Source organism: Emys orbicularis, chromosome 4, assembly GCF_028017835.1.
Source record: "Emys orbicularis isolate rEmyOrb1 chromosome 4, rEmyOrb1.hap1, whole genome shotgun sequence".
Taxonomy (NCBI): domain Eukaryota; kingdom Metazoa; phylum Chordata; order Testudines; family Emydidae; genus Emys; species Emys orbicularis.
Genome location: NC_088686.1, coordinates 50,196,550 through 50,216,392, shown reverse-complemented (window position 1 = coordinate 50,216,392; position 19,843 = coordinate 50,196,550). Strand labels below are relative to the sequence as shown.

General features: G+C 43.0%; 1 protein-coding gene across 1 annotated transcript in view; it reads left to right on the top strand.

Annotated features, from left to right (window-relative positions):
• Positions 1-19,843, top strand: part of AKAP6 (A-kinase anchoring protein 6) — a 299,187-nt gene that overhangs the window by 53,681 nt on the left and 225,663 nt on the right. Inside the window, exon 3 of the mRNA XM_065404219.1 lies at positions 18,026-18,277. Coding sequence (XP_065260291.1) covers positions 18,026-18,277 — 252 coding nt within the window. The remainder of the gene's footprint in view (positions 1-18,025; positions 18,278-19,843) is intronic.

The following is a 19,843-nucleotide window of genomic DNA, read 5'->3' as shown; positions in this document are numbered from 1 at the left end:
CTCATCATACTGAGCTGCTTTAAAGAAATTACTTCTACTTTGTTCAGGCTCACTTTCACAAGCTTTGGTCTCAGCTTGCAGCAGCTACATTCACCTCCTGTGAGATTCTCTGTCTCTCTCTCCAGCTTGCTTGGTTCTTTCCTCAGCTTGCCTGGCTCCCTCCTCAGCTTCTTTTTCCAGCTGGGCCAAGGCTTGCTTCTCTTGCATCCGAAGTTCTGCCATTTCTCTCTCATGCTGACGATATTGGCTATCTCTCGGCAGGGCCGGCTCTAACTTTTTTGCTGCCCCAAGCAGCAAAAAAAAGTGCCGCCCCCGAGCCTCCCCCCCCGCCCGCCGAGCGCCGCCGGAACCCCCCCCCCCCGGAGCACCGCGCCCCATGCCGCCCCCCCCCCGCCGAGCGCCGCGCCGCCGGAGCCCGCCTGCCCCCCCCAGAGCGCCGCGCCGCCGGAACCCCCCCCCGAGCACCGCGCCCCGTGCCGCTCCCCGCCGAGCGCCGCGCCGCCGGAGCGCCCCCCCACGGAATGCCACGCCGTGCTGCCCCCCCCCGCCACCCCAAGATTGGCCGCCCCTTACCAGGTGCCGCCCCAAGCATGTGCTTGGTTGCCTGGTGCCTGGAGCCGGCCCTGTCTCTCGGGGCTTGCGGTTTTGATTGTGGATCATGCATTGTGACTATCTTCAACCTTTAACACTCTGTTTTAAATTTCAAATTTGGAATAGCATGGGTTCCTGATCCAAAACCCAAATGATCTGGTTCTGTGGATCCTGCCAACTAGACCAATGTGACTCGGTGGTGCCTAAGGCAGCCCTCACTGGAAATGCCAAGGTCAGGGCAGGCTGCAAAAGGGAGAGCAGATACCCACCAGTCTTGGGAGTAACACTGAAGTTAAACTCCCCAACCAGTCACCAACTGTGCTTCTGATCCCCACCCTGGTTATCAAGAAGCAAAAAAAGAAATCACACAGCCCCCTTTATTGCGTTCCAGTTCCCTGGTTCCCAATCAGCACCTAGGTCCAGTACAGTGAGGAGGTGTTTTTTTTTTTTTTTTTTTTTTTTTTAAACTTTGCTCACATATACCAAATGGTCAGCCACATTACCAGGTCAGTGTAGGTCTGGATCTTACCCAAAATACCATGCTGCCAGCCAATCCTTTAGTGTCTAAAATTAAAAGCTTATTATAAAGAAAAAAGACAAGGAGAGAGCTGTTAAATGGTAAGACAGACACATACATACAAAGACTTCTAAGTACATCAGGTTCCTAGCAGTATTGGGGAGTTTGCTGGCTTGAAAGTCCCTCTGGAACACATCCATAGCTTGGATGGGTCATTCAGTCATTTGTTCAGAGCTTCGTTTGTAGAAAGGTTACTCCAGAGGTAAGAAGCGGGAATGATGACAAAATGAAGAAGGTGCAGCTGCCTTTTGCCATGCAGCTTGATCTCCTTTGTTCCAAACACAAGCTGCCCAGCACATGGCCTGGAAGCCATAGACTTCTGCCCATAGGCATGCTCCTGCATGCCTTGCTGTGTCATGAGGTGTATCCCTTGCCTTTCCCCAATGAGTCAGTTATATAGCTGATGTCCCTGAATGGGTTGTCAAGCAGGCTAGGCATTGCTAACGCCAATCTGTCTGGGGGTGTCACCCAGATGCACAGCACAAGTTTGGAACTACAGACATACCATACATGTAACTTATAATACAAAGGTGATACAAACACATAAATTAGATTATCATATTTGGCAAATTATAACATTTTTGCAGATACCTTACATGGCATATCTGGCACAACTCATTGCAATTTTACATTATTGATATTGATAATATCCTCAAGTGTCCCCCAGATTCCATACAGCATCACAAGGACAAAGAAAGAAATGTACTGTAGTTAGGTATAGTATATACCTGATCTATGTTCAGTGCTGCTTCAAGAAGTTCTTGATTTAATGCTTCATCCTAGCATGAGCCTCTTGAAGATGCATCAAAGTGATACCCTGCTGAGCGAGGATCCATGCAAAGCATTTGAAATCTGTGTATTTATCTTTGGCAGTTCAATAAAAAGTTTTATTTTTAAAACCTTCCTCCTTTCAGTCTCCCCCGAATTTTCCACTTGCTGCTGGAGCACACAGACCATAAAAAATGAAGGAGCATATAGTATTCAAAATGCTGCATCTCAGGAGAGAAGAGAACTATTCAAAACTTTGATTTTCTTTTTCTGCAGACCATTACAATTGCTATTTAGTTAGAAAATGTCCTTAATAATAAGTCTTTTAAAATTTAAAATACATTGAATAAATGGAGTGGGGGGAAAAGTACAAAATCCCCCAAGGATGTAATTCTTCGACTCCTGACCTAGATTTCATGGTCGTATAGCCATGCTACAATTTGCTTTCCTCAGAAAAGTTGTGTGTTAGAACTATTGGTCTTACTTTCAATTTGATAGCATATGGCCAATCATGCTGGAGTTGAAGTTAATGGCAAAACTCCCACTAACTTCAGCTGGAAGACTGAATCTTCATTAGGGTTCACTGAATGATACCAGTATCCATGACTCTAGTTAGCATGTTATGCAATTGTACCTAAATATTAGGGATGATATTTGAAGTGAAATAAGAAACATCAGAAAATAAAAATGATTAATAATCAAATAAAATAAGTATAATTATTTACTTATTTTAATAGTTGTTTAAAATTGTTAAACTCAAGTACTCCTTACTCAATGCTAAATTCAGGCAGAACTGGAATACAGTTTCCTTTGAGCTAAGTTAGTCTCACTGTACACTATTTGCACATTTTCAATGCTTTTTTACTCTGCTCTTCCAACAGTTTTCCAACTGGACAAAAATATAATGTAAAATCACTTTCTCAAGGAAATGTCTCTTTATTTGAAAACAAAAACCTTAACTCATTTCTCCCACACTCTCACTTTTTTCTTTTAAATAATTACACACAATAGAATCACACTCAGACATCACTAAACTTCCCACTGTACAAGTGTCAGCTCTGCAATAATAATAGATCAGAAATGTCCCAAGTCATCTTAGTCCTCCACTGAGATGTGGAAGTCTAATTTTGGGCGCAATAGAATCTTTTTTTTTTTTAATTACTCCATTTTAGCTGATCATTATCTATGAACCCATAGAGTAAATAAACCATTATATACTTTTAATCTACACTAGGATTTCCTTTTGTCAGGAGCTCTTTGGCACATTTACCCTTTTGTTCTTCCTTGGACACAAAGTTCCCTTCATGAACCTCAGCAGGACTGCTTGGAACAGCTGAAACTTTTGACTGACTCTAGTTTACAGCCTTCCAGGGCATCTGAATTAGATGACTATTTCTGGGGAAGCACAGGTAGATGGAGGATGCAGTCACTGTAGTTTTCAGTTGAAGCTTAAAGTAGCTTACTTTTAGAGCATTTAAACATGAGTTTACAAGGCCAAACTATACAGTGATTTCCTTTAATCCCCATCACTTCTACGAAGAGGCTTGCAGTGTTGCCATATTTCAAAATCATGGCTTAGATAAAGGTACTTTATATCTGAGTTATGTAGAGTTAGAAAATTAATATAAAAAGTCAGTGCAAAGCTGTTATAGCCTAAATGTTTTCTGATTGTCACCCTAAAAACTAATATCATTAGTCATTATAAAAACACTGGTCACAGTGGCTTTCATTTTTGCAATCTGAGACTGCCATAACTGGGACATGGGCAATCTGACTGAGTGGTTAGAGCGGGGGTCGGGAGTCAGGGCCGTTAGATACCAGAAGGTCAGAGTCTGAGGCAGGCCAGAAGGCAAACCGGGTGTCAGGAGGCAGGGAGGGTCAAGTTCCCAGGAGACCAGTAGCAAACAGTTGGAGCAGGTATTGTGGGGGAAGCAGTCCTAAGCAGGGTAAACCCAGCTGCATGGACAGCCTTCCTGTTCCTGTGCTGCGTTTCTGTAGGAGCTGTGAACCAATCAGGGCTCCAAGTATTCCACAAGTCAGTTCCCAGGGCTGTGATTCTCAGTCAGAGTTCAGTTAGCAGGTCACTGGGTGACAGGTTGAAACTTATTAGATCCAAAGAGCCCTGTGCAGTACCGGGCTTACAATGAGGCCGGGCCCACACTCAGAAGGGGCCCTGGCACCCGGACCGTGGCCCCGTCCCCCAGCTCTGCCTGCGCTCCGCCTCAAGGCCCTGCCTACTGCTCGCTCCTCTCCACCTCTCCCCCATGCTTGCTGCTGTCTGCCCCCTCCCCTCTGTGCAAGTAGCGGGCGGGGCCTCAGGGGAAAGAGGCCAAGTGGGGGTGGATGGAGCATGGGTGGAGAAGGGACAATGGAGCCACAGTCTGGGTGCCAGAGCCCACAAAAGCCCTGTGGATCTTGGTTCAAGACCCACAGGCCCGGATATCACTCCCTCCCAAAGGGGTGCCCTCAGGGCAACGTGGCACCAGACTTTTCAGGGTGATATTTATGGAACCCTTGCACAAGTGTGGGGGCATGTATATTTCCCACAAGTTCCCAGGTGCACTCCTCAAGGCCATATCCCTAAGAGTCAACAAGATACCATAGCCCACCACACTTACATTTAGAATCCAGGATTTTGTGAACCACATATTCCTCGTGGCCCTGTACCAGTAGAGGAGATGGCTGGGTCCTGTGAAGAAAAAGGTTTTCTGTGTAGGGTTTCAAAATTGATACATGAAACACTGGGTGAATCTTCAGAGACTAAGATAGTTGTAGTTCAAAGGTGACTGGATTAACCTGCTGCAGGGTCTTAAAAGGGCCAAGGAATTGAAAGTCCAGTTTGTGAATAGGTCTGTTTGTGTGGAGATATGGTCTGGCTCTCCACAAAGTTTGTCCCACTGAGTAGGTTGGGCCTTGCTGTTGATGCTGGCTTGCATGCCATTTATAGTCTGCTCTTGGATTTTCCAGGTGTCCTGTCATTTCTTCCTGGGCCCAGTGAATCTACTCTTTCACATCTGAGGCTGCTGGGTTGGGAGAGGACACAAGTAATTGTAGGTGGAATTGGGGTTCGTACCCATTGTTGATTTAAAAAGGGGGGGGGGGCTTTGACCTGTAGACACATTGTCTGTGTTGTAGGCAAATTCTGCGTAAGGCAGAAATGAAGACCAATCATCCTGGTAGTGATTGAAGTACCGTCACAGATACTGCTCAAGAATTTGATTGGCTCTTTCCCTTTGGCCATTGGACTACGGATGGTAAGCAGAGAAGAGACATGTGGACTCCCAGCCGGCAAGAACAACTTGCAGATAAATCCTTGGGCCAGGTCCTCCTGGAGGTACTCTTGGTTCTGACAAGGATATTATTGCTCCTGGCTGCCGCTCTATGGGGCATTCGTAGTCCTGGTGTAGAGGGAGAGTTTCCACATTCTTATTTTCAAAAACATCAGTTGCTATTTGCTATTTTTGAAGGAAGTTCAGATGCAGTGTCAGTGGAAGGTTCTGCCTGGATAGCTGACACCATCTGAACCTCTTGAAGTACAGATGCGATCCCCAACAGTGCTGTCTACGAAACTCTGGTGGAAAACAGACTGCTTGCCACCAAATGAGTGGATTGTCAGTTGTGCCTGAGTCAATGAGGGTTGGTAGGATGAGATTTTTCAGGGATGCCCCAGGTATGTGGAAATGGATTGGCACCTGCAAGTGGGGAGCCCTTGGGTGGGGCTCCAGATGTGTTCCAGTCAAGACTGAAATGCGGGGGAGCTCTTTTCCCTGGAGATCATATCGGCCATGCAGAAATGGAGCAACCTGACTCACTGCAGCAGAAACAGAGATGGTATTGGCATCATCCTTCCTTTTCTATGGGGCGTGAGCCCTTTACTGCCCACATCCACCTACATTGGCTCTGCAGGAGGCACTGGTGAAAGGGTCACAGTACCTGGATTGGAGAGTTGTAAGACCCCCATTTTTTCCTCTTTGTTTCCATAACCATTTATCTAAATGGACAGCAAGATCCATGAGGATATCCAGACTCATGGGCATCTCTCCCTGACTAACTTGTCTTTAATATCTTCTTGCAGGCCCCACTGGAACCATTACATTTGTGCTGACTTGTTCCAGTCTGTGTCTAAAATCTCTCTCTTCCTGTCAATCCACTCATCAGAAACACTCTCAGCTATGCTCTAAGTATGCTGTAGTGCAAAAGAGATTTGGAATCATTATTATTCATATGGCACAATAAATAGACAATGTCTTTTACATGACACACGACAGAGGTCCCTGACATAAGAACTAAATTCACATTGATTTGAAACGTGTGTGTATGTTGACGACTAAAGCAAGATTCTGCTGTTTAACTAGGCTTACTTATTTTTTATTTGTTACTTGAAACCTCATATTTCAAAGCTGAAGCTGCCTCTCCCAGAAATCTCTCTCATTCCATCAGACTGGAACTCTTCCACTTGGGGCAGCTGACCACCAGTTAAAACCCTATCGGATTCTACTGAATTTAGTAGTAAAGAGTGTCTTCCTGAAGAGTCTCTGCCAGACTGGAAAAGCTTCAGGATAACTACATGTACAGCTCTACTTGTATAAGCAATGGTGAGAGACATATTACACCAGTAATGTTGCTTGTGAAGAGTCCTTATAGTTATTCCACAGACTAGGTCAACCTTGTCACCTATCCCCTGAGCATACTTTTAAAGTTCTTCAGATTAAATCTGATTGGGGGGGGGGGGGGAGAGAGAGGTGTCTGCCTATTGGTAGCCAGACACAGCAGTAGACCTAATCCATTGCTGCAGAGTTCCCCATATAATAGCTGGGAATACCTTTGTGTGTGTCCTGCATGTCAAGGTAGTTAGGACTTTAATCGGGACCCTCATGGACAATTGACAACTCTACGTGCTGACACCAAAAGGAGCCTAGTTCTGGCCAAACCAGTAGCAGATGTACTAAACTTTTCTTAGATGCAAGTCATATTTTATATCTCTTATAGGTTTGTCATGTTTTTCGGGTTTGTTCCATTTGCTCACTCACAAAATTTATTTCTTTCAATGAATTGAAGGCTTGAATGTATAGAGAATGCTGTTTGCTACTATCAAATGTTTGGAGTGCAGTGAGCAAGGAAAAGTTAGGCAGGTTTACAAAAATTAAAAGGTATTTGTAGTGATTCAGGAAGTACTTGCATTTTTACAGGAAGAGTAAAGTGTTGTGTGAAGGCATCTATAAAATATTTTAAGACTGTTTGAACTGGTCCTTGCTCTTGCATTTCAGTGTGGTAGATAAATAATGTATGATGACTTTAAAGTCACATCATCATTATCAGTTCTCATTTTCCAAGTGATCACACTAAATGGGTAGTGCAAGACAATAAAATTGCTATCAGAGTCCAAGGATGAATGCAAGTCTTGAAATATACTTGTCTTGTTTATTTGGTGCTTGTAACATGGCTGTATGCGGAACATTCCAATATTGCCTGTTTGAATGATTTTCAGACAAGCAGAATGCTAGGAAGATGGATGTTCTTGACCCAGACATATTGTGACAGATTGCTGACACCATGACAAGGTGTTAAAAGCAGGCACACAATTCCCATGGTTCTCTTCTTGCCCTTTTCCAAAAACTTAAGTTCAGTGTATTTGTGCCATACAGTGGTATATAAAGCAAATTTTTGGAAAGCATTGAACATTTGTTTTCTCTTTTTCTATACAGCTTGTAATATTTTGTATACAAGTACCATTTTCAAATATTTAGAAAACTATAGCATTTAAGTGAATGTGGGTACATGCTGAGGTACACAAAGTAAAATTACTTAACACGTTTCATTGTTAATTCCTGGGCATGTGTTGTGTCCTGAAACCTTCAATGAGAGAAATGTCTGAACATTTTTGGGCCTGGCTGAATATGGGGCATTCTGAAGCCAAACATTCCATCTTGTTGAAATTCAAATGATCTTCTTTGCCATCTTTTCAGCTTTGAAACAATGATTTTTCAAGTGATAAATATAAACCTATTTAAATAGCAGAATGCCACATTAGACATCAATAAACTGCTCAAATGTAGTCCATTTAAAAAAAAAAAAAAAAAAAACCCCAAGAACCACGGAGTTTCAGATTAATGTGAATTTTGTTCTTATGGCAGGGACTTTTGTGTTTGGCTTCATAATACTGTATTTCTTTAAGCTCTGTGCAGCAGCAAGTTTGCATAAGATAAAAGGAATTATCTGTTCTTGCCAGCCTCCCAGCACAACTAACCTTCTAATTAGGGTGACCAGACAGCAAATGTGAAAAACCGGGACAGGGGCTGGGGGGTAATAGGAGCCTATATAAGAAAAAGACCCAAAAATCGAGACTGTCCCTATAAAATCTGGACATCTGGTCACCCTACTGCTAACATATCTGACAATTTCTACTGAAGTAATTCTTCCAAAATCAAGGCAGTTTATAAAGAGTGGTACATTTTTCTACAGGGAAAACACACATCTGTCAAATAAATAGCCTTGACAGCTTCTATGAAAGTTTTTGAGAATCCTAGCAATAATCAAAATTATTAATACAATAGTCAAATTCATAGTATGTATACTGGAAGGGTCAAACTTTGCAGTGATGTAAACGGTGGTCTCAGAGTTACGTGTTGGCTGTAAGTTTGTCGTGCAAGTGTGATAAAGTAGCATAATGTGCAGATGTAGCTTTCATTGTTGTGCAAAAAAGTAATTTACACACAAATGAAGGGGTGTAGCACAGACATAGTGGGCGGAGGTGTCATTTTTTTGGCCCAATCTTCCTCCCAGATAAGTTATTGTCAAAGTTCTCAGTGTTTTCAATGAAAGACCCATATTCTTACAACCTCCTGGTAGTTGCTTTCCTGCCACACCTACACTTGCACACCTCAAACTGTAAATTGCACTCATTTTCCATGGCCTCTACATGCGACATTGGTACAAGTTACAATACTTTACCAATTACCCTCATTTTCTGACTAACTTGTGCCTGATGTGTAATTTGCATCTCCATTTACGTCACAGCAGAATTTGGCCCAGAGACTTCCATGGGAGTTACACCTGCTTAATCAAGCTCTGTACTTCGCTCTGTGCGATTATTTCCTTTGGCTACAATTACTGTGTGTATTAAAAGCAAAACATATAATCCAATGAGTAATCTTTTCTCAGTTTTAGAATTTTTCAAGGACTTTACCAAACATAATCCACAATACAAGAAAAAGATTATCTTCAATATAATACAATAGAGTATGCACATGCTCACTTGAGACAGGAAGAGATGGTAAACAGTTTTTCTTAAGGATACAAAATATATCTTGGAGGAACAGTCCCATACAAATAGCTATTAAGCCCATTTGTATAGTGAAGAAACACTTTTTTTGTATTATACTCTAGACGCACATGACTCTGCAGTATAGGGAGTGAGTTTAACCCCTACTTTCCAAGTAATATAAAAAAAATCTATTTCTTTGACAGATATGCATTTTTTTTCTAAATGGAATTTGATGTGCAAGTTGGAATCTCTATCATCTTAGGAATTTAAAATATTTGTATAAGTAAAGATCAGATTGTTAGTTTCTTAAATCATGAATTTGTTTTGCATGTAAGCTAAGCTAGTCATGCTAAATGAAGAATATCCGATTTCTCTCACTGAGGTTTTACTGTAAGATCAAAGCACATAAAACCACACTTCAGTTGCTTCTGTCACTGTTGTTAATGCTAGAACATTTAATTTTTCACTAGATATCACATGCATCTTAACAACCCCATGTCTGTCTGTAGGCAGAAGAATGCCACAGTGAAAAAATGTTTGTTTAAAACTTCTTATCAAACCCTAGATTCTAATAAACCTGAAGGTTTGTTTGTGCACAATTTCTCTGTTTGCAGCAGTGTTTGCATTGCAAGCTATTTTAGTTAACATGGAGGGCTGTGGTCTAGCTGATAGATGGTAACAACTGTGAATTACAAGGTCAGCTGTCTGCAAGACTGAGTGAAGTGGGCAGCTGGCAGTCTAATAGATACAACCCTTGTACCCTGAGAAATACCATTGAAAATGATTCTACGGTATAGTTTGTGAATTGAAAATAAAAGCCTTACTTTAACACTGACTTATGAATACATCAATAACTTTTAATTGGTTAAAGTCCTTTTTTAAATTGTGCATTGAGAAATCAGAGTTATAACAGCTCTTGATATGAAATTGTGTTTGTATTTGGTTCTGTGTTTTCATTTGGAGGTTGTGTATCATTGCAATCTATATGGAAATGTGGAAATTGTGGGGTAGAAGTCAGCAGACAAATCAAAAGTATTGTTATAAAAGAATATACATTTTAATCTAATCTACCTATCAGTTTTTAGTGTGCCATTCACCGTGGCCATTAGATACTCTCTCCTGTTCCCAAAGAACATTAGTAATAACATACATAACACCATGCTCTGTATCTGTCTAACTCTTAATATTTTGGGCTAGATTGTGGCCTAGTATAATGTGGCTACACAAGTGGGTAGGAAGAGTAAGAATGCTTGTGAGGCCACATTAGATGCACCAAATTTTGGCTTTGGGCAGAGAGCAAGAGCAGCGGCTCTGTGCCTTACATCTCCACATACACAAGAAGGGGTGAGGCTATGGCTCTGTCCCCAACATGCTAGCCAGTGGAGCTGTCTGGATGCGAAGTAGTATGTGTTTGAGGAGCATATTGTGCTGTGTAAAGGGTTACTCCCCCCACCCCCCGATATTCACCACCGTCACATACACACTACAACATGGGAGCACTACTGTTATTGTGGCTCAGAAAGGTGTCCTCTCAACCATAATAGTTATATACAAATGAGTTGTCTGAGACATGGAGAAATTGTAATGGTTTAAATATCTGGAGTCCTGTTGCTTGCTGTGACTTCTAAAAAGTTCCTTTTTTTATAGCAGTTTACTTGCAATAGTCAGAATTTCCTCTTAACCTTCATGTCTCCCCGGCAGAATTTGTAAATTGTATCTGAAAATTTAGTAAGCCGAGTTCTTATTCTTGTGGATCCATACAGTATCCATTCACTGTGCAAAAGTGCCACTAGAACTTGAATAATCTTTGTAAATTCTCATCTTATCTTCTGTTGTCTTAGCAGGGCAAGACAACAGACCTTGATTGTCTCCTGAAAATGAACAACCTGTTCACATTCTTAATGTATAATTTATTGCTGACATTTCAGTGTCTTCTTGAATTTGCATAAGGCACTACAGAAGGTGCTTAATACAATTCTTGAGTTTCCTCAAATTACTGCTGCATCTAGATATCGGCTGTTGTAAAGAAATTGTTGCCACTACTTGGATCATTTTGGAATTACTACTATTCTAGACACTACTTTTTAACCTAAACACTCTGCTATTAAGTATTTCATTATAGTAAAATTGTCACACAGGCTTTTGGATCCCTGTTCCTTTGTCATATTTACATGGTAATGAGCAATCAGGATAGATGATGCTCCAGATTCTCTCTCTGTCCTTGAAACAGGTGTTTGTTGATACACTGGGGGAAGGAAGTAGACAGAGTTAGTTATCTCGTTCGTATGTGTATCATTTGGCTGTGGCCAGGGCCGGATTAACTTTTTGTGGGCCCGGCACCAAACATATTTGTGGGCCCCCCGGGGAATGATTGTAAAAGGGGCCGGGGGCAAAAGCACAGTGGGGAGGGAGCTAGGGTTGGTCCCTAGTGCAAGGGAGGGGCCAGGGGTAAACTGCAAGCGCAGCAGGGATGGGGAGGGGTAAACAGGATTACCCCCTCCCCGCCCCTGCCCACATAGAGCGGGTACCTACCTTCTCTCTGGTTCTAGCCCATTCTCTTCGTCTCGCTCTCTGCACTGAGCTGCCCCTCCTCCAGTGTGACAAAGTGGGAATGTTCTTAATGTTTTCTCTAAATACTGTGTGGGTGCCTCAGTTTCCCCTATGCATTTCTTAAGTATCTAGATGGTGGGATAAGGGTGTGTGATTGTTGCAGAGCCCTAGAGGGCAGGTGTGATGCTGTCTGCACAGAGAATGGCTGACACACTGTCTCCTGGCAACTGATGGCCTGGGCCCGTCCCCTGCAAGGTGCCAACTGAAGGTGTTGGAGAACAAAGAGATCAGGTGCCTCCTGGCCCAGGGAAAGAGCCAAAGGACAGAGGAGGGGCTGGCGGGGGTTGCAGTTTGGAGCTGGCTGGGGAAACGGAGGAGGGCCCAGCACTGGTGTCTGGGCTCCCTACTCCACAAGATGGACCTGACTGAGGGGTCCTGTTTTCCATACCTACAAGCTCTGCTTTGACTGTGTTCCTGTCATCTAATAAACCTTCTGTTTTTCTGGTTGGCTGAGAGTCACGGTGAATCGCAGGAAGTGGGGGGTGCAGGACCCTGACTCCCCCACACTCCGTGACATCCAGCAGCAGCAGGACAGGTTCTCTTCCAGCCCTCTGGGGTGGGTGTTTGGGAGTGGGAGGAACGGAGGCTAATGTGGTTACTCCTATAACCGGACTTTTAGTTTCCAGTCAGCACTGCTAACCAGACACCCAGGTCCCATTTTCTACTGGAGTTTCCAGTCTAAAACTGGATACCTGGCAACAGGGGTGCCAGAAAAGCCTGAGGGGGGGAGGAGGGGCAAGCAATCATTGTTAAAAGTGAGAGGGCTCAGCCGTAAGCGGTGGGAAGCAAGGGGTGGGTGGGCTAGGGAGTGGAGAGGAGCTAATGGGCAGGCCATGTCTGCTGTACTGCCCAGGTAGGTTGGAGACTGTGGGGATCAGCTGACACAGTATCCCCAGCCCAGGTGACGCGACAGCCAGTGTGGATTTAAAGTTAGTAGGGCCCCTCGGCTCTGTGCTCAGCTTCATTTTTGGGGTCCCTCCTTGGGACTCAGCCAAGAAAAAGAACATTCTCTCATCTCCCCCCGCCCCCATTTTTTCATTCTTTTTTTCTTCATCCTCCTCCTATAATAGCAAGTAAATGAAAATAAAGTGAGGTACCTTGATTGATCTTGTAGTCTAACTTATTTTTCCACAGACCACTTGAAAATTGCAGAGGGTCTCGACGGACCACTTAATGATCTTTCCAAATATTGTAAAAAAAAGTTGGGGTGCGGGGTCTGGCCAGGAGCTAGGGTGAGGGAGGGGGCTCAGAGTTGGGGCAGGAGGTTGGGGTGTGGAGTGCTTACCTGGGGCAGCTCCTGTTTGGTGTGAGGGGTGCAGGTGGGAATGCGGGGGGTGCAGGAGCTCACGTTTGGTGCTCTGGATGGGGGTGGGGATGTGGAGGGGTTCAGGAGTTGGGGTGTGGGGGGGCTGGGTATGTGTGGGGGTGCAGGAGTCAGGGCAGGGGGCTCAGGGTGTGTGAGGGGGTGCAGGGGGCTGGGCAGGGGGCTGGGGAGGTGTGAGAGGAGTGCAGGGGTCAGGGCAGGGCTGGGGGTGTGTGAGGAGGTGCAGGGGGCTGGGGGTGGGGAGTGCAGGAGTCAGGGCAGAGGGCTGGGCGGGGTGAGGCAGGGCCACGAGGCCTCCAGCAGGGGGCCTCTGGACCTAGTCCACCTCATCAGATTTACATAGATCTAGGGAAATGATTGTGCAAACACACATGCTTAACTTTATGCACATGAGTAGTCCAACAGAAGTCAAGCTAAACACACTTACAATTCTAATTTATGAAGTCCTGCAATCATTTAAACTGTTTTATAGTAAAATAGAAGAAAAATTTAACTAACCAGTTATTCAGGGACGTGTATGGGAATTCATATAAATAAAATAAATAGGTATTTTTAATATCCTTTTAAAACTCTGAATAAAGTGTAATCATGCTTTCCAATTGGGCATTCCAATAGTAATTTGGTAATGTAAATAATAGTATTTTGGTGTAGCCTCAAGTAGCTATTTAGATGGTATCACTTAGGCTATTTTGTTCCTCTTAATATAGTGCATAGCATTAATGGATGGACTCTAAGGCCTTATCTGGTTTTACTTAAATTTGTATTTTAAACCAAGTAAGATAGACTACAGGTGCAAATTCCTATGTGGATGCTCTTATTCTGGTTTAAAAGTCCCTTACTCTGGTTTAGTTTAACCTATTTTTTTACTGGATTAAATTAAGAGCTTGTCTATATAACAAAATTGCACAGGTTTAACCTAAAGTGTGCATTTAAATCAGTTCAGATAAACTGATGCAAACTCCTGTGTGGTCACTCTTATTTGAGTTTAGCTTAAGTTGATTGGGAACCAATGAGCCATATGTAAATGAAACCAAAATGAGCCATTGTAAACCAAATCTACGTTGCTTTAAAAAAAATCAATTTAAATTAAATCTGTGCAACTTTCCCTTGTAGACAAGCCCTAAATCAAATTAAACCATTCTTAGACCCAGGGCCGCCCGGGGGGAGGCAAGTGGGGCAATTTGCCCCGGGCCCCGCAGGGGCCCCCACGAGAATATAGTATTGCAACTTTTTTTTTTATGGAAGGGGCCCCGAAATTGCTTTGCCCCAGGCCCCCTGAATCCTCTGGGCGGCCCTGCTTAGACCAGCCCTTATTAGGGTTTAACTGAGAAACTTGCACCGCTTAATTTAAGGTACAATTGGAAACCAGTTTAGTTAAACTGGTGCAAAGATTGTGTGGACACTCCTTTTGGTTTAAAAGTAGCTTACTTTGGTTTAGCATAAATCAGTTCCTAATTGACCTGAACTTAACCAAACAAGCATGATATATAATGGAATAAAAGTATCTATACAAGATTTTGCATAAGTTTAACCAGGGTGCTGGAACAATTTGTATAGTGGGGGTGCTGAGAGCCATTGGGCCAAACTGTAAACCCTGTATATAATGGAAACCACTTCAAGCCAGAGTGGCAGCACCCCTAGTTCCAGCACCTATGAGTTTAACTACATCAATTTAAACCACACCTTAAGTTAAAACCAATATGCCCTATCTGCATGAGAAAGTTCAGAGTATATACCTTCAAACTTGCACCAATTTAATTAAATTGGTTTGAAAACATACCTTGAGTTAAAGTGATGCAAATGTATATGTAGACAAAACCTAAAACAGAAGTTTTGGATTAGCCTATTAATTCACTGGGAGTCTTGGTTTTGGATCAGCCTTTAAGTTTTTAGTGATTTTTGGTCTGGCAGTGGTACAGTAGCAAGGGCATTTGTTTTGCCAAACTGGAAACTTTCAACCCAGTTTTCAGAGATTCTGAGCACTTGCAACTCCCAGTATAGTCCATCAATCTATTGGTTTTGTACAGTTGTGAATATGGTTGCCAGATGATAGAACAATATAGCTGAGTACAAAGTAGAACAGATATTATCCCCACCCCAAGGCAGCCGAGAAACCATGCTCCTTGAAACTCCAGGAGGCCTTATGCTAATCTCTGGCCTTTCTGTGGGTATTTCCCATAGGAGGTTTTATTTAGGCCTGAGCCAGCTATTACAATAACATAGTCCAAGTTGCTGTTGACAGTATTCTAACCTTAATTGTTTCTCAAGTGCTAATACTGAGCTATTGATTGCTACTTAAAGCAATTTTTAATACAGTTCAAGGGAATTTGGTTTCATTTATTAATATTAAGTTAATAAAAATTGTTTTAAATAGTGCCCACATTATTTCCCCGTGCACCTAACACCATTGTGAAGTTAGCTTTACTTTAAATTATAAACATCAGATCTAAACTGATACAGAAGATTTTACATTCTGTCAATGCAGAAAGGCTTTGCTTTGCCTCTTACATCACTATGCTACTATTAAAACAAAAATATTAATGAAGACCAAAATAAATACCAGGTCTCAAGACAACTGTTTTGATTAGTTGCAAGTCTGACATGCTGCAAAAATTGGGATGTTTCTTAATCTAATTTGCTTAGAACACACAGTTGAATGAAAGACAGACGGTGGAATGGATTTTAAGCAGCAGACTAACTTAATTAACACTGGGTAAGGGCGGTATATACCCACCATCTCACATACCAGGTGTTTAACTGGGTCCAGTGCAGGGTTACAGGACTCCCATTATTTAGGATACACCCTTCTGCCTACCCCTCAAGACTCCAGCTCACTACTGAGTCCTCTAACCTTCCACTCATGCACGTGGGTGAGGGTGGTACCAAGAGGGAACCTTAGTCTATGAAGATTTCAGGTCTCCCTTTACAGGTACAAGATCCACAAACTAAAATCCCAGGTCTCATTTACCTCTGGGAGCTAGTTCTTTTAGCCTTTATCTGCATAAGATACTGCCCCCTGGGGGTCTCAGCAATCACCTCCACCCACACAACCTGGTATCTATTTCTTCCCCCATCCAATCCTTAAGGTCCCTTAGCCAAGTGTCAGCCTCCACATCCAGCAAGTACACTCCATCCCTAAAAAGCTCCAGTAAATTTTACCGGATATCACTGTGTGTGATCACCAAACCGCCTGCATCTGAAAACACTGGCAGTCTCCTGGGTCACATACTTTTGGCCCTATCCATGTGGGCTGGTTTGACAGCTCCCCACCACACTCACCTTGCAAGCATTTCAGACCAAACCAATCCAGTGTTTGATCGTGATTGCTTAATTTTATCCACATCCCTCTGAATCCTAACTCTGAAATTTGGATTTATCTTGACCGGATTTAAAGGCATGGTGTTAGAACAGGGGTGGGCAAACTATGGCCCAGGGGCCACATCCAGCCCTTCAGACGTTTTAATCTGGTGCTCAAGCTCTCGCCAGGGAGTGGGGTCTGGGGCTTGCCCTGCTCTGGTGCTCCAGCCGGGGAGCAGTGTCGAGGGCTTGGCCCGCTCCATGTGGCTCCCGCAAGCGGCAGCTCCCCACCTCCAGCTCCTACGTGTAGGGGCAGCCAGGGGGCTTTGCACGCTGCCCCTGCTCCAAGCACCACCCCCGCAGCTCCCATTGGCCAGGGGCGGCACCTACAGATGGGACAGCGCGCAGAGCTGCCTGGCCGTGCCTCCATGTAGGAGCCAGAGGGGGGACATGCTGCTGCTTCCGGGAGCTGCTTGAGGTAAGCGCCACCCAGAGCCTGCACCCCTGCCCCAGCCCTGATCCCCCTCTGAACCCCTCGGTCCCAGCCTGAAGCACCCTCCTGCATCCCCAACCTCTCATGCCCAGTCCCACCCTAGAGCCCACACCCCCAGCCGGAGCCCTTACCCCCTCCCACGGCCCAACCCCCAATTTCGTGAGCATTCATGGTCCACCATACAATTTCCATACCTAGATGTGGCCCTCAGGCCAAAAAGTTTGCCCACCCCTGTGTTAGAAGCTAATTAACCTGTTCTAAAAGTCAGACAAGGCAATGCATACTTGTAACTCCTGTTAGTGAAGGAGTTCAACATTGCTTATGTTAAAAGTACTCACTGATTTGTCTACATTAGCCTTTTTGCTTGCCACATTCTGACAATGCACCTTTAAATCCTATTCCAGATAAACTCTAAATGGGTCTTTCACAATGAATGTGCCATTAATCTGTAGTTTAGAGTCAGTGAAATCCATTGTGCTGTATAATTTACTGGAAGTTGTTCCAGCAAGCAAAAGGGTAAATCTTTAATTGGACATCATAGGATGTCTTCTACCCACATTAATATACCTGATCAGCTTGCTGATGACTTAACCCTTTCTTTGCTGCATAAAACACTGTGTATATATCTAGATTCTTACTGATTTTAAAATGGCAACTCTGTTTATACCTATTTTGTTGGGAATGGCACAAATTAAATTTGTTACATTCTGATTTTTTTTTTTTTTAAATCAAGAATAGAGATCAGTTGGGTCGATCTTAAAACTTTCATTGTAATCACTATGGTTTAGGATGACATCTTTATAGTGCTGTTTTTCTATCTATGATTCATATGATCTTGTTGTGCCATCCTTACTTATTGTATGCTATCTCTGTACTCAGTGAACACTCCTGCCAAATAGGACAGCTGCTTGTTCAGTTGTTGTAGCATTGCTATAAATAAAAAATAAATAGAGAACCCTGTATGTATTAATTACTTTATTCTCCCTATCTAAAATCGCATTTTCTGCATTAGCCAAAAAGTAGAGATGATCCTTAAAGTAGAGATGATCCTTATAGAGCCTATACCTGTAGCTAAAGATATATTTTTCTTTTCTCTTACAGGATATATGTGAAGATATATCTGATCATGTTGAACAAATTCATGCTCTGTTAGAGACAGAGTTTTCCCTGAAGCTTCTGTCTTACTCCGTCAATGTGATAGTCGATATACATACAGTGCAGCTACTCTGGCATCAGCTACGTGTTTCTGTTCTGGTTCTGAGGGAACGCATCCTACAGGGACTACAAGATGCCAATGGAAACTACACCAGGCACACTGATATTCTGCAAGCGTTTTCTGAGGAGACAAAAGAGGTATGAGAACTAAATGCTGTCATTTACTTTTGGAACATTAATCCTTAGTCATATTAGAGAATTTAAACTCATCTACCCAGCTACTAGTTTAAAAATTGCTAGGGTGGTTTGCACTTCATACAAACAATTGCCAGTGCAGCCAAATATACTTGAGGCTAATTGAATAGATATTCTCATCTTAAATTTCTTCAGATGACATCGATTGTGGTTGAACCAAATAAGTGTAGGATCATAGGACCAACTTTTCAAAAAACATCCTTTAAAATAGCAGGCAATATTTCCCACGAGCCTCACATTTTCCCCACAGATACACTCAAATTGGTGCAGAGGTGCTTTTGACCCCAAACATCTGATCTAGTCACCCTGTAATTTAGAAGTTCGTATCCAAATCAAAACTTTGAGCTCAGGCTCAACTCTAGATCTGTGTGTGAAAAGTTCATTTGCATGTGTAAATCAAAACATGGAATTTGTCTTTGTAGTCACAAACCTTAGGCATGGAAAATTTTTATCCACAGTTTCACAGGCCACGTTAAAGTTTCTTTTTGAAAGTGTAGTCTACAAACTGCCATTTGTGTTAGCAACATCCCTGCAGACCAACTCCAATCACACTTTCTTCTAATGCATGCAAAGTTTGTACCAATTTAATAGGCTTATTAATATAGATGCATTTAACTGGATTTCCTTTTGCTCAGTAAGTATGGTTACTAAATTGATTTAAAGAGACCTTGTCAACTCAAATGTTTTTGAAATAGAAATAAGGCGCACAGTTTTAATAGTGAGGGTAATTAACCATGTGAACAACTTAGCAAGAGATGTGACAGATTCTCCATCACTTGAAGCCCTAAAATCAGGATTAGATGGTTTTTCTAAAAGATATACTCCAGCTCAAAAAAAAAAAAGTTTATGGGCTTTATACAATGAAATTCTATGGCCTGTGTTATGCAGGAGGTCAAACTAGTTGATCATAATGGTCCCTTTTGGACTTATAATGTATTAAATGGATTAATTTCAGATAACACAAGTTTCTGACAGAGTATGAAGATATTTCTTAAAAATTGAAAAGTTTCTCTACTCTGTGGCTGATGTATATAAAAGTCTTTGCAACAGAGGAGGTGGGTCCTGAAATCAATACCATCAAACATGTCCAGGGCCACCTTCTTCCCCCCCTATTCCTGCCTGTACACATACCTGCTGCTATTTCAGATTCAGTTTCAGCTTTGAACACTTTCTTGCAAGTTCTAAGGAAAGGCATGCCCATGAGCACATCCAGAGGAGTGAATGGGAGTGAAGCCATGATGCTGAGGCTCGAGTGTGGTAAGGGTTTCTGTAACTATGATCTCAAGGCCTAAGGAAGGATTTAATTCAGGCACTGAGAAGCAGGAAGTGCCCCAACTGGATCTGATTACATCTGCTATAGCAACTGCCCCCTCAGAAAGAAAGGGCCTGGCTGAGGGGAAGATTTTTCCCCTTAGAGAAGAGGCTGCAACCTGAGTAGCCAGAAGGGGCCTTTGGGATGCTTAGGACTCTTCCCACCTACCCAAGGAGAGATGATCCAGGACTGTAAAT